The sequence below is a fragment of the Bacillus rossius genome, chromosome 16, assembly GCF_032445375.1.
Source record: "Bacillus rossius redtenbacheri isolate Brsri chromosome 16, Brsri_v3, whole genome shotgun sequence".
NCBI lineage: Eukaryota > Metazoa > Arthropoda > Insecta > Phasmatodea > Bacillidae > Bacillus > Bacillus rossius.
The window spans coordinates 21,771,142-21,785,905 of NC_086343.1; the positions used below are offsets into that span (position 1 = coordinate 21,771,142).

Genomic DNA, 14,764 nt, shown 5'->3' on the forward strand with positions numbered 1-14,764 from the left:
AAATAAGTTGCATTCCAAAATTCATAAAAAAAAAGCTTTACCTTAATTCTGTTATAGGCCAAGTAGAAATAAAGCTTTTTAAAACTTTATTGTAATGACACAGAAAAATACACGAAGTTAAAAACATCTGCAATTTGACCAAAATGACAACATGAACAACAAAAATAAAACTGGCACAGCTAATTTAAAAATTACAGAGTAATACGAACTTCAAAATTGATTCGCATGTAACCTAACATTCTGGAATGATCGAGCATGATTAACAAAATAAAGGAAGCGGACATCAACAACTGAAACTAAATTCTTGACGTTGACTGCGCAACAGGAGTGCCAGAAAAATAAAGACTTTCTTCCAACTTGGTAAAAGCTTTAAGATTTTCCTCGATTTTAATCCCTAACTAATGAAAAACGACAGTTTTATATACACTTGAAGTTATTTGTAATTTTCGTAGGAGGAATTGAATATTTAATGGGTTCAAAACATATGAATAGCAGCATGTTAGCTAGAGATAATGACGTAACTAAATAAGAAATTATTTTAGACTTTTGAAAATTCATCAGCGAAATGTTTCAGTCTACAAATAAATACGGTTGCATCAAGTTGAGTGAAATTGCAACGTTACTGTTACATAAATGGCCGAGGTAACGAATTAAGGTACAATCCATATTTTGAGAAATGTTTTCTATTGCAACTTTATTTCCCCTTACGGTATTGCCACGCAGAAAATGATGTTTAGTTGAGGACAATAGGAGTGGTAGATACAAACAAAAAAGAAGAAAAATAATGTTTATTTAAATACGACCTCATAACGTGTCTACTGAAGGCGAAAGAAGACAGCGAGAAAGACAGAGATGGAAGAAAATCTAAATGAAATAAAAAAAAGAATTACTAAAGTTGTATGCCTACGTGACGTCTTAACGAAGTGTCTGAAAGACTTCAGAGGACGTATTCGTGGCGTCGACTGTCTCTGCATTTATCGCTTCTACTACAGGAATAGGTTACCTTCTTAAGGGCAAACCCAACAGACGTTCGTTTACAGAACTTTAATCAAAAAATTACGGGAAAATTCAACAACAGTCTCCAAAGATTATCTAACTACGACTATATGCGTTAGAGTAAAAGCATAACCCAGCTGTAAAAACACAGAAGATTAACTGTTACTAGATGACCATCACAAAGTATTAAACTGTAATTATTACTACCTGCCTGACTTTTAAAGATAACATATTACATTTAGCATCTGTGTGATTATAAAATGTGCAACAAAACCAAAATGGTATTCCAGCATATGCAATAGTAAAACGTAAGGGATGAAGCCGGAGATTGATGGATTTTTTTTAATAACCTTACACATGTGAAATTTGCGTAAATGTACAACATGTATGAATCAGAGAATGTGTTTTACAATTGAAAGTGAAACGTAATATACATAATTCTGCCAGAAGAAAAGTTTATTTGTCATGTTTGCCGAAAGGTATTAAAGCATTCCTTGCGACTGAAGGAGCAGAGATTTAAAATATTTTATCAAATTACATGCTAGCTTTCACCCAATTATCCGAAATATTATAACTACGAAGACACGCGCTTACAACTTAAGAGAACTAATATTTCTAAAAAAGTCATACATCCTTAAATATAAATAAATTGTGAAATTATTTGTAACAATTTTTTTAAAGTAGGTTTTGAAGCTTGTGGGTGGTAAATTTTTATCTGCCAAAATTCGTCCCCAGCAAAGCAGACGTATTATTTAATATAATTTTTTGTGATGGTTGTTGTGATATTAATGCCCCAATACAACTGCCATTACCTGGGATTGAATGTCAAGTGGAGTCAAAATTAAAGAGAAAATTCAAAATTGAAATTCTAAGCAAGGTTAGCAACATTTGTGAAATATTTCTGGACATAGAAATTTTCAAGTTTGTAATGTGTTTCAAAGGAAGTTGTTTTTTACGTCACCAGTGAACTGGGAACAGTGAGTTTCGAGAAAAATTTCAAAATGGTAACATCGTGCTTATTAAACCTACGTATGCCCCGTAACACAAATTTGTTTGAATAATGCGAGGCCTGCATTAGTGGATAATTTTAATCCAAAATTCAAGCCTGGTTACTATTCGTGGACATAGATTGTGCATCCCCAGATAGAAAAGCAGGCTCACACTTAGTATAAAGCCAGCTTTATATTTTTTCCTATCAAGTGCGTCCCAACATTAATTCAATTATGATGAAATAATGCAAAGAGGCAAGTCAAACTCAGTACAGTGAAATATGTTTCCATCATTTTGAAATGCAGCAATGAAACGAACACATTTCACGCAAGATTACGTTTTATGTGTTTTACGCCGTTTCATTAGTAATCACGGGTTTTAATAAAGACTTACGGTGACAGGGCGCTTACGTGAAATTAGGAATCTGTTCGTGAACAGTAGATTTACTGCTTATGAACTCAATGTATTTTACTGATTCTTTACTGTCCCATTTAAAAAGTCCCTTTCTTGGAAGGATTTGGCTTCAAGTGAACCCACAGCCATTTTATTTTAATTTGATAAGATTATTTATTACAAAAAAGTTAAGAATACAACAGAAAGCAACGAAGAATGATAGCTGCGATTTAAAAAATACTATTATAAGAATAGTAATGTTATTTTTTTCCGCTTCCGTTTCAATTGGAAGTATTTCTGGGCAAAGTTTCCCCTTTATTCTAAAGGGACTCAACTGATTTGGGTCTAAGTCGCCAGTCGAACACCGTGGCGAATATGCCGGGTTGTCTGCAACTTAGGCCATTGTTACACTGCACTTATAACGGATTGTTTTTCATTGGGATATGTTCAACTCAGTAACTGGTTACATGCACTCTGATGTTCCGAGCAGAGAACGACACATCTTCTATGCTTGCTTGCGATTGGTTGGTTTTCAAGTCAACAAACTATAGCAAAAAAAAAAAAAAAAAGAAGCCTAACGGGAGTCTTGCAATAGTCGACAAATAAACAGGTAAATAATATATATGAACCGATTTATTTTGTGTTTAAGTGAATGGTATAATAGCTTTAAAGGATACAATTAAAGACCCATCCCAATTAACACCGAAACATGGACGTTACAATCGATTCGAGCTGCAAACAATCGATTCGATTTCCGGCTACCCTGGCAGGCAGTGTTATTCCCAATCAAGTAAATGTTTTAAAATATTGCTCCTGGACGCATTCACTCAACTAGTAAATAGATGACCCGAGTGATTTTGGATAATCTATGCCTTTACTTGCTAAGACGGAAACTCAGTGTTTATGTTAGTTGTTTAAACTTTCCTGCGAATTGTAGCAGGAAATAGTTCCTCGATTAATTTGGAAAAAAACCACCCCGTAAAAAAGGGAACGAAAAATTGGCAGATTTATACCATAATGTAAAAAAGGTCACTTTTATGGAATGAAGATACTGTAACGTACAATAAATAATCAACGAATGATTTTTTTTCCATTTAATTTCACTTTGCCCAAACTATCAAAAACTACGAAATAATCATTACGGGTATAAATTGAGGTGATTACTAAGTACGCATTGTAAGCTACACTAGTCAATTGTCAGCAATAACTATATGATCTGAAAGCTGAGTCCAGCTATGACGAGAATTATACGAGTCTTCGTGCTGAATATCACACAAACTTAGAAATTTCACCAACTATACTTGTTCCCCCCCCAACAATTTTATCAGGGTTGCCTCATGCACTTTCTTGGGGACGTAAAATGAAAATATTTTCAGTTTTAGAATGTTATCTATTCGGTACGTTCGAAGTAAATGCAATTCTTGGCACATGACGGCAATCAAAATTAAATTGTATGTCCACGTGATAACTTTTACGCATCCATTCTAATGCTCATCGGAGGTGTTTTACCGTCGAGTACGTTCCTGAAGTCTTTTTCAGATCCCTCGTTCAGAGATCCCGCGCACACAACAACTATGGCAAAGAGGACGTACAATAATAAAAAAAGAGAGAAGACATTCTGCCGTGTGTGTTTTCCGTCTCGACGAGGTTGACATCGGAACACTTACCAATGAAAGCCAAATATTGGTTATTAGGAGCTGATTCTTCTCGTCCTAGGAGCAAGACACAAAACAGAAAGGGAAAAAAACCAATCGTGTGTTAGTGTTTTTTTTTTTTTTTTCGTTTCATGCACACCACAGCTGAGCCGGTCGCCGACGAGCTGGCAGCAGGGAAGAGTCTGCGCATGCGCCGCCTGCCAGCACAGACGCGTAGACTTTTTTGGTCCTTGCCGCGGGAGAGGTAGGCTACATCTGCACACGCCATTGTTGGTTTGCACCGTCACGTCACGAGAGGAAACACCCGAAGAACGAACAATAGAAAGGCGAATACTACGAAGACAACAGGAAATAAGCCCACCCTTCGCCCGGAGAAGGCACGAAACGCATTTCGGCACACTCCGATTTCCAGCGTCCGCTATCAGCCCGTGCTTGGTGACGCGAACATAACCTCACTTCCCGAAAACTGTCGCAACCGTTTTAGCCGCCTACTGTGTATGGTCAGAAAACCTGTTTAATTTCATATCTGGGTTCGCTGTATTGTGGGCGCCTGTTAACGAGATTATCTGTTGCAATTGCGCTGTCCAAGTTGTTGTTGCTAGACTGTGTTAACTGTTTTTTTTTTTGTTCGCAACTGACTCGTCATTGTCAACACACTGTGTTCGTCTCTCCTGTGATATTGTTCTAACTGTAATTCCTTTCACGGGATTCTACGAGCTCTCCTTGCATTTCACATTTGACATCGGATGACTGGCTTGTGTTCTGTGTGTTAATGCATTCGTGTTTCTTTGCCCGTTCTTCGGGTTTATCTTTGTGACAAACAGTGCTAATTAGCAATGGCGTATTTACAAAATAGTGATTTAAATTAGCAATCATGGTTTTAATAGAGACTAAAAGATGAACGTAGACAAATTATTATGTTTCTGCGCATGGCTCCAACACCGGCGTTACGATATACCATCAAAACTGTCAAAATCAGCTGACGTAAACAAGGAAACCTGGGTTTTTTTTACACGTGACACTCCAACGAACACAAGTTTTTGTTAAAATTATAGAACGTAAAACAATAATTTGATGTCGAGGCTATTAAAACGCGCTAGTAATGAAACACTTGCTACACATTCAAACGGGAACATATGAAGTGCTGTGTGTATGCATAACCTCAAAAACACCGCTAGCTACGAGTCCGCCATGAGACGTTATGTTTTTGACAGTTGTGTTGGCAATCAGGCCGTTCAAAGTTGGGCACAAACATTTTCTACTTCGCGAGCGGTCTACGTCCATTATCACAACAGCAAACAGCGCCATCAACCATGCTTGCATTCGGAGAAAAAGTTTACCAAAATTTAATATTTTTTACTAGTTTGTAGCAGGTATAATCAAAAGGATAATATTAATAAGAGTTACTGCTTTGAACTTACGAACTGGTTTGTCATGGCAAGTAGAGTGTGGAATATAATATGGTGCTTCCTACACTGAGAAAAAATTAATTGGTTGTAGGAATAAAATGACTGATCATATTGAGACATATATAAGCCAGGTTGGATGCACTGTTCCTCCAACGCATTGACCTGTCATAAATGATGATTTAGAATATTTTCTATTGCTGCTATCGCAGTTTGGATTTTTCCTTGCAAACTCGTTACAGAACTGTTCTATTTTTTTTTTTCCAGGGATTTCTTACATCGGCGTAAACTTTTAACTTTAGAGTATTATAGCTTCTATTATTTTAATTATAGTTTTTAGCAACTAATATTTCACTGTTTAGTTATTTATATTTTTAATTTGGGGAAGAACAATTTTTTTTGAATGGCACTTTTGATGATGTGTGGATTGTTGCCGTCTACCTCAAAGTTGCGAGGATGTGACAATTTGCGTTCTTTTTCTTTTTTCAATGCATCTGTATTGAATAACTATTTCGCAAGAGATTTGACTTCTCACGCACTAAGCTAGTAGGCAAGATGCTTCCCGAACGAGTAATCACACCTACGCGTCGAATGACTGATCTCGAAAATGAGGCGGTAGTGTTAGTAAAAAAATCACGCCTGCCTAACATTTTTGCTCCGTTGTTTCTCAACTGTTCAAAGACCCCTTTTTGAGTGTTGCGATACCAAACGGACGATGCAGAACTACTGGAATTAAATAGAACAAAATAGCTGTTAAGTACTGGGTGTGTAACTTCATGTCAATTCCTCTTTGTTTTGAGAAAAAATAAACTTTTTTTTTGTGAATACCTACTCGAAAAATTAAACTTTTGAAGAAGCGTTAATTTTGGAACCACTTCACTTAGCTCTATGAAGACCAAACGGATGAGCGACATTAATTAATATTTTTTATTCAATAATTATATTCACAAAGTTAAAAAAAACACGCATGCAATATACGAAATTGTTTTTCCATAGACAAACAAGTTATTTCGATGGTTCAAACCAAGGTGTATATTTCATCGGAACATTTTTTTTTTTTTGAAATTTCCCGTACAGATTGGCTCTGTTTGCCGAGGTTTGCTTTCAATTAGTTAATTAATTAATTAATAATTTAAGCGGCGAGGCGTGGCAAATTCTTCCCCGCCCGCACGGCAGGGCAAAAAACAACATTACTCTCCAGATCATGACATTCACACGGAGGAACATTTTGTAGGCGGCGTTCTGTCGTGCGCAAAGCAGGCATTCGGCACTTACCAGGTTCAACCACGCGTTCGTCGTCACAATCTGATTCTTTTCGTCCTGGAAGGAAGCAGACACAGAAGGAGATATGAGCCCATCTCAATGTCTGTACTTCATGAGACCCGAACGAGCCTAAGTGACTAAGAGGGGGGAAAAAAACCCTGCTCTTTCAGAGAACTTTAAACGAAAGGGAATATTAATTCAAATCATTATTTCGGACATACGCCAACTCAAGTTTGCACTGTATGTCATGAAGAAAACCCGAAGAATGGATAAGGAAAGAAACACACAGAAAATAAAGCCAAGATCAGCTGATGTCTTTGCAATTAACATCTGACATCGATTAATTTCGGCTTGTTTTTGCATGTTTTGTGCCTTCATCTCTTTCTTTGTCCGTTCTTCAAGTTTTCTCTACGGCATACAGTGCAAAAACGCATTGGCGTATGTCCAAAATATTGATTAGAATCTTTCAATGAAAAAAGGATTTTTACATACTATAAGCGTGTCACCAGCAATAAGCAACTTATGACAGATTTCTTTCCAAATTGGCACTTTTTCCATCAGCATAATATCGTAACTGAACTTATCTTTGTCTCAACTTAACTCTCACTAAATACTTAAAAAAATATATATATTTCCAGTGAGTTACGATGTTATGGTTCCATAGAAAACCAAACCTTGAAGACATAATCTGCTAAAAAAAAATTATATATTGCTAAATTTGGACTTAGGCTTGTTTTGCTCTGAAGTAAAGAAATGTCACATGATATTGGCAGGTTTTGCCTTCCCCTCCCCCTCCCCCAAATACTTTCTCGGCTTGGTCACGTCGCATCCTTGTTGTCAGCTTTGGAATTAAAAAAAAAAACACACCTCTCATAAATTTCACCTGAAAACACCGACAGGATATGAATGAATAAAACATGAACACACTTTGAATAATATTAGAATAAAATCTTACTCCAGCACACTCAAGAGTAAACTGCCAAGACAATAATGCACTTAAATTATTCAAATGTGAAAATTTTAATTTGCATCTCCAACAATTAAAATAAGTTTCCTCTATCCCTAAGAGTTTTCTTTCTACTATATATATATATATATATATATATATATATATAAGAACCCTGAGTAGATATCGAATAAGTACAACCCAGTAAAACTGGAAATTTGATGACATGAAAATTTACGACAGCTCAAGAAACTCTACCCGATAATAAAAATTAAGCCTGCTAAATATTCAACACCTTTTCTGAGGCAGCCAATTAAAATGCAGATGTTCATTTAAAAAAAAAATTAAAGGTCTTTCTTGCGCAGAGGTGTTTTGAAACTTCTAAAAAAAAAAAAAAAATCGCTTGTCACATCGTGGAACTTCTGTTTACTTTAATGATTCCACTCAGTTCCACTGATTTGCAATGGAAATGGTTCTGCTAACGAATATTATTTAGCATACGACGGGGCACCCACGTAGCACAAATGAGTGTAAATGTTGGAACTAGTGATAGGCGTCGTTTGATAACGGCGTGAAGACAACAGCGAATGTATAAACTTAAGTTGGCTCTCGTTCGATAACGGTTTTTTTTCCGCTCAGTCCTATTATTTAATGTGTACGGTTGAGATGAAATACGTTTCAGCTCAGCGCACAGGTTGCTAGTAGATTTCGGAATTCATATTTATTTTGGAACATTCCCGAAACTTTTAAGTACAAAGAAGCACCATACATTATATGTTATCGAAAATTACGATAGGATCTATTAAGTTTTTTTTTTCGCACATTCAATGCAGTCAACATGTTTCAAATGTTTTCTATTCTCGTATGGATTCTAGAATATTATCGATAAAAAATGACTTGGTAAAAAAATACCGACATTAGACCGACGGTAGGTATGTTTCGTGTTGTGTTGCAAGTGAAAAATCCTACGAATATAACATATACATTTACTCCCATAAGTTAAGTATTAAAAAAAATTAATTATTATTCACTCTTGCGCAAAGGGTTGCAGTCATCAAAATATTTTTTTCATAAATAAGTTTTAGGTAATTTAGATGATTTATAACAACCTGGAACGGTATTGGGATTGTGTCTACTAAGCGAGTCTCGCTGTGTTGTTCAGATTATCAGTTTCGATCACCGTTGAGTTCGTATGTATGTCGCTGTTTGGTCAAGGGTTAATCAGCTTGATTCCCTTTTGTACAAGTGGGTACGAAATAATGTTCACGGACATTGTTGCCAGTTATTAGATTAACTTCGTTGGAATGCAAGAAAAATTATTATTTTTGATCAAAAGAAGTAACGTTATAGGTATACCACTCGTAAAATAGTTGCTACTAACTTAGACTAAAATATTATTACAAAATCTTTGTATAAGACTGTTAAACAATACTTTTAAACATTTTTTTAATGTTAACAAAATATAGGTAATTAATTAAAAGTATTACCTTTAAAATAATAAAATAAATAAAATTTAAAAAAATTAAATCAATAAAACTCAATTTTTCCAAAAAGCCATAATAAAATATGTAAATATAAAATTAGGAAAAGATATTAATATAAAAATGAATAAAACTAAAAAATAGAAATATAAATAATAGACTATAAATAAAAAAATTCAAGTAACAAATTTATTGCAAAACATTTTACGTCAATGTGCTGTATAGTTTGTTCCAGAAATATATATATTTTTTTCGACTGTATAAACTTTATTATCTAAGGCATAGGATTTTGTAACAAAGTTTTACTTTGTAAGTTTAAATGAAGTTCTTTATCGCTCTTGATGGCTGGCTCCATTAGCTGTAGTTCTATCGTGTCCATCTGATTAAAACTTAACCATGATTGAGATGTCATAAAAAATTATATTTTCACATGATGTGGCAGCTGTATTAACTTTTCATTCAACAGGCCAAAGGTGCGATATTAAAAAAAAAAAATGTAAGACAAAACTGTTCCTTCCCACTGTATTATGTCTAAACAAAGGATTTAAAACAGATTATAAAATGGAACGTGGTAAATACTTTCTGACGACTGAAGTAGATGTCGGTTCTTGAGAAGTCACAACGGTTTGGTCGTAGGAAGCCTGCTTGTTGTTTGGCCGTGCTGCTGTCGTTGTGTTTTCCAGATTATCTGTTTAGTTTCATCTTTGGGTTCGTCTGTCTGTCTCTGCCTCCCCCCTTCCCCAAGGTGGTGGTTGTTTGTGTTCGCTGTCATTGCGGCAACTGTCTCGTAGTTGTCAGCACAATGTTTTCGTCAGTGCTGAAATTTTTTTTTCCGCCGAATAACTCCCGGTGCCTGTCCAGACATTTAACATTTCACATCAGCTGACATGGGCTTGTTCTCCCGTGCGTTTATGTATCAATCTTCGTAGTCCGTTTTTGAGGTATTTTATATGACAACCAGTGTAAATCAGCAATGGTCATCAGATCAGAAATTAAATTAAATTAAATTAAATCAAACAAAGAATTGAAATACTAAAGTTACTTGCATGGTGGAAACGAAATTATGTTAAAACTCCAAAGGTTTATGTGGGAAGTAAAACTATTTTGTAGTCATCCACAATACTGATGGGGACAAATAGTTTCATAACTAAAATATTTTAAAAGTATTAAAATATTCAAATCACTACTGTAACATATTTGCGAGGGTGGCTGTCCAATTTTTGCTGTCGTTATTACGACTATGAAACGTTTTCCTCGAGGAGATTTTTGTAATAGCACGAGCCGTGAAAGGGCTTATTTATGCCTCAGTCTGTCATTACCTTAGCGGGTGGGCAGTTAAGACTTTAAGGTGCTTGACGAGAGACATGTACTAATCGATATTTATTATTATTTTTTTTTGCGAATAGATGGTACCGAAAGGAATGAACAATAAACTTCCGGTATCTATTCGGCGATTTCCTTTAGATAATTAGTTTACACAGTCGATTTTAACACAATTACTTCATATTCTTGAGAAACCTGCATTGTGAACTACGAGAAAAACGGTAAAAAGACTGTTCGGTAAAAAAAAAGTTGCTAAATTTTTTTTTAGTAACGTTTAGCGTGAAATCGACCTAAGTTTATTTCACAGTTGTGCCAAGAAAAGAAAGGAACTTTTATTGGATGATTTCACATTTTATTGTTCGGTTCTAAACTCCCCTATTACTTAAATCGACGCTTTATTTTTTTTACGACTGTCTTAAAGTTAAACTGCCATGCTCGCAGAATGGGCCGGTCGCGCGTTTGAAAGCGCCACAACGCGGCACAGTAGCGGCTGTAAAAGAAACAGCGGGCGTTGCTGAATGACTTTGCAATGCAGGCATTCTCCCCCCCCCCCCCTCCCCCGCCAACGTACTTAAAATTTCTTTGTTGTCGTTCCCGCGGAAAACACTAACAGAATTATTGGGGCGGTAGGACGTTTCGATACCCAGTAGCATGTGGCTTCAATTGCGCGCTCACTTTCAATAAAGACAGAAAGTACCAATACTTTTTTTTTTATTGTTTAAAACCCTAACTGAATTTTTTTTTTTCGCGGTGGAAAAGTTGAGATACTTGGTCACATTGCCAGTAAAGGCAGAAACTACCGATACTTTCATGTTCAAGACCCTAACTAAATTTATTGTCGAGGTAGCACTTTTGGATACTCAGGTCGAATGTGTTTTCAATTGGACTTTCACTTTCAATAACGACAGAAAGTACCGACACTTCCTTGTTCAAAACCCTATTTGAATTATTGTGGCGGTATTGTTGAGACACATAGTCACACTGCCAATTATGACAGAAACTACCGATAATCCCTCGTTTGAAACATCTGAATCATTACGACAGCAGGAAGTTGCGATAGTCTGTGTCGCACATGGCTTCAATTGCACTTTCACATTCAATAAAGACAGAATGGACCGATACTTCTTTGTTCAAAACCCTAGTCCCTAACTCGAATTTTTACGGCGGTAGGTAGTTGAGATACTTGGTCACATCGCCAGTAAAGGTAGAAACTACCGATACTTAAATGTTTAAGACCATAAGTGAATCATTGCGACGGTAGGATCTTGTGATAGTCGCACGTGGCTTAAATCGCAAGCTCACTTTCAATAAACACAGAAAGTAACGATGATGTTTTCTCCGTGTCAACCGATCTTAGTGTAAATACTTGCATAACATGTTATCGGAATATCAATATAAATGATATGTCATAAGTTCCCCAAAGGCGCTCTAGAAAGGTAAACAGTCACCTTGGTGCTTGTAAATGTATGCCTGTACATACATTCTGCAATCAGACGATGGAATCACAAGCAAAGAAGTGACGCAGAAGTGATGCGACAGCAAACATCGCATCATTGTGAACATTCAAACTACAACTGCGCGATTAACATAAACAAACACGAGAAGTATTTTTCTATTTCCATTGCGTCGCGGGCACAATGTTTTTAATCGAGCGTGAAAATTTGGTTTTAGAATGTTGTTTAAACTAATGCACAGTGAAATTTATTGTTTCATATTGTTTGCGTTTCACTCAATTTTTTTTTTTGGAAAACAGTGTGAAATACAAGTAAAATATTTTGTGTCATGCTACTATCTCAATTGAAATTTCTTTAAAGTTGTATAAGATGGTCTACGCATCATTCTGCCACTGTTGTTCCGTGTGAACAACGTCATGTTGTTGTCAGCGTTCGTAAAAAATCATCACGTGATGCTTAGCGGGCGACCTTTGAGAAATGGGTACCACTGGTATACTGCTTTTGAAAACTGTCGAATTTGAGACAAATTACTTGACACAGTAGTTCCTCGTGAATCACTCTTTTTGAAGACTGCAGCACTCACTTGCAGAGCCGGATCGCTAAGATAGTGTTCTCAAAACATTATTTTAAAATATTTTACCCCAGAAAATCTCATTTTATTCATAAAACTTAATGGAATTGGGGTTGGGAACACTTCAACTCCTCTTCTACTTCCCTTGAGACATGCCTGCTGGTTGTGGAGACAAATAAATTAGTTCCAATTTTACATACACATGTAATGAAAACTGTATAGTTTTAGAGAAGATGGGCTTATAGTATTAAGAGCTCTTTTTTTTCTTTCAAAAACGATTTTAATGAATCGCCATAGAGTTTTCTGCTTGTGCACCATAAATAATATATATTTTAACACCCAGTAGAAGGAAAATTCATTTTTTTTATCGTGGTGTTGAATTTGCGATCCATCTACAGTTGAGCATTTAAATCGACCTGACGTGAAGAAAGGGCACATGGCACTATATGTCCACCTTGCTAAGAACTTGCAACTATATTTTTCAAGCTGATGACAACTTGACACCATAGCAGCGCACTCTGATGAACCACTAGCCAAATAAATCACTTCACAAGCTGGCGATGCCCTGCGAAAATCACATAAATTCTTTCTTTAAACGATTCTTGCAATGGGAAGAATAGTTTAAAACAGTTTCTTGGCCAAAAACATTACTGGTTTTTAACTTATTGCCAAAGAATACATAAACACACTGGGAACAAGCAAATATCAGCTGATGTCAAAAGTTACATGCTGAGACAGTGCAGATAATTCAATGGGAGAAATTTAGCTAGAAAAAATATCAAATCACAGACGGACACAGCGGGTTCATAAAAATAGACAGTTAGTTGCAACAAAAACAGTAAATAATATAAAAAACACATCCAATTTGGAAAAAAACAGCGACGCTCAGACGAGTCCAACAAAGAAACTGAACAGACAATCTGGACAAAATAAACCCAGCGGTGGGTTCGTACGTGCATTACAATGTTGTCGTTGCGTTGCCCATATTATCTGTTCAGTTTCATCATTGAGTTTGTCTGTGCGGTGCTGTGTTGTACAGCATTGTTTTTTCCCTGTATTTACTGTTTTTTTTATTTTTTATTTTTTTTGCAACTGTGTCGTCACAGTCTCTCTCTGTGTTGTCTGAGCACGTAACATTTTGACAACTGACATTGGCTTGTTTATCTGCGTGTTTAGGTACACTTCTCTGTCGACTACCCTTGAGGGTTTTTTTCCCCATGGAAACTGGTGCAGTGTATTCAGCAACGGCGTATGCCCGTGAAATTGTTTGGGATCACGCCGATGGCCGAAGACCTTCAGCGGAGAATAGAGAGAGATCGTCGAGTGAGAGATCATCGGAGAGAGAGAGAGAGAGACCGGAGCAGGAGAGACGGGAACTCACCACGTCGATTATCTGCTGCAGGGTCAGCCCGAACTTGACCTCGAGCGGCTCCGACTCGTTGGCGACCGGCCTCTCCAGCGTGTTGTAGTTGTCGAGCAGTTCGTTGAGCAACCGGCGCTCGTGGGGACCTTGCTCAGTGCCTGCAACAACAACAATAATAACAACAAGTTGATCGCAGGCTTTCCGTGGCTGTTGAGTATCGCCCCCCCTCAGCTAATTGTAGTTGTCGAGCGGTTCGTTGAGCAACCGGCGCTCGTGGGGACCTTGCTCAGTGCCTGCAACAACAACAATAACAACAAGTTGATCGCAGGCTTTCCGTGGCTGTACTTCCCCCCCCCCCAAGCTAATTGTAGATGTCGAGCAGTTCGTTGAGCAACCGGCGCTCTTGGGGACCTTGCTCAGTGCCTGCAACAACAACAATAACAACAAGTTGATCGCAGGCTTTCCGTGGCTGTACTTCCCGCCCCCCAGCTAATTGTATTTGTCGAGCAGTTCGTTGAGCAGCCGGCGCTCGTGGGGACCTTGCTCAGTGCCTGCAACAACAACAATAACAACAAGTTGATCGCAGGCTTTCCGTGGCTGTTGAGTATCGCCCCCCCTCAGCTAATTGTAGTTGTCGAGCGGTTCGTTGAGCAACCGGCGCTCGTGGGGACCTTGCTCAGTGCCTGCAACAACAACAATAACAACAAGTTGATCGCAGGCTTTCCGTGGCTGTACTTCCCCCCCCCCCAAAGCTAATTGTAGATGTCGAGCAGTTCGTTGAGCAACCGGCGCTCTTGGGGACCTTGCTCAGTGCCTGCAGCAACAATAACAACAAGTTGATCGCAGGATTTCCGTGGCTGTATTTCCCCCCCCCCCCCAGCAGATTGTAATTGTCGAGCAGTTCGTTGAGCAACCGGCGATCT

The 14,764-nt window shown here is 37.3% G+C and overlaps 1 protein-coding gene across 1 annotated transcript in view; it reads right to left on the reverse strand.

Moving 5' to 3' along the window:
• LOC134540199 (neuronal acetylcholine receptor subunit alpha-7-like) overlaps positions 1–14,764 on the reverse strand; it is a 134,025-nt gene that overhangs the window by 59,060 nt on the left and 60,201 nt on the right. The window contains exons 2-3 of the mRNA XM_063382774.1: positions 13,860–13,999; positions 6,716–6,760 (exon numbers count right to left, since the gene is read on the reverse strand). Of these exons, the coding sequence (XP_063238844.1) occupies positions 6,716–6,760; positions 13,860–13,999 (185 nt within the window). The remainder of the gene's footprint in view (positions 1–6,715; positions 6,761–13,859; positions 14,000–14,764) is intronic.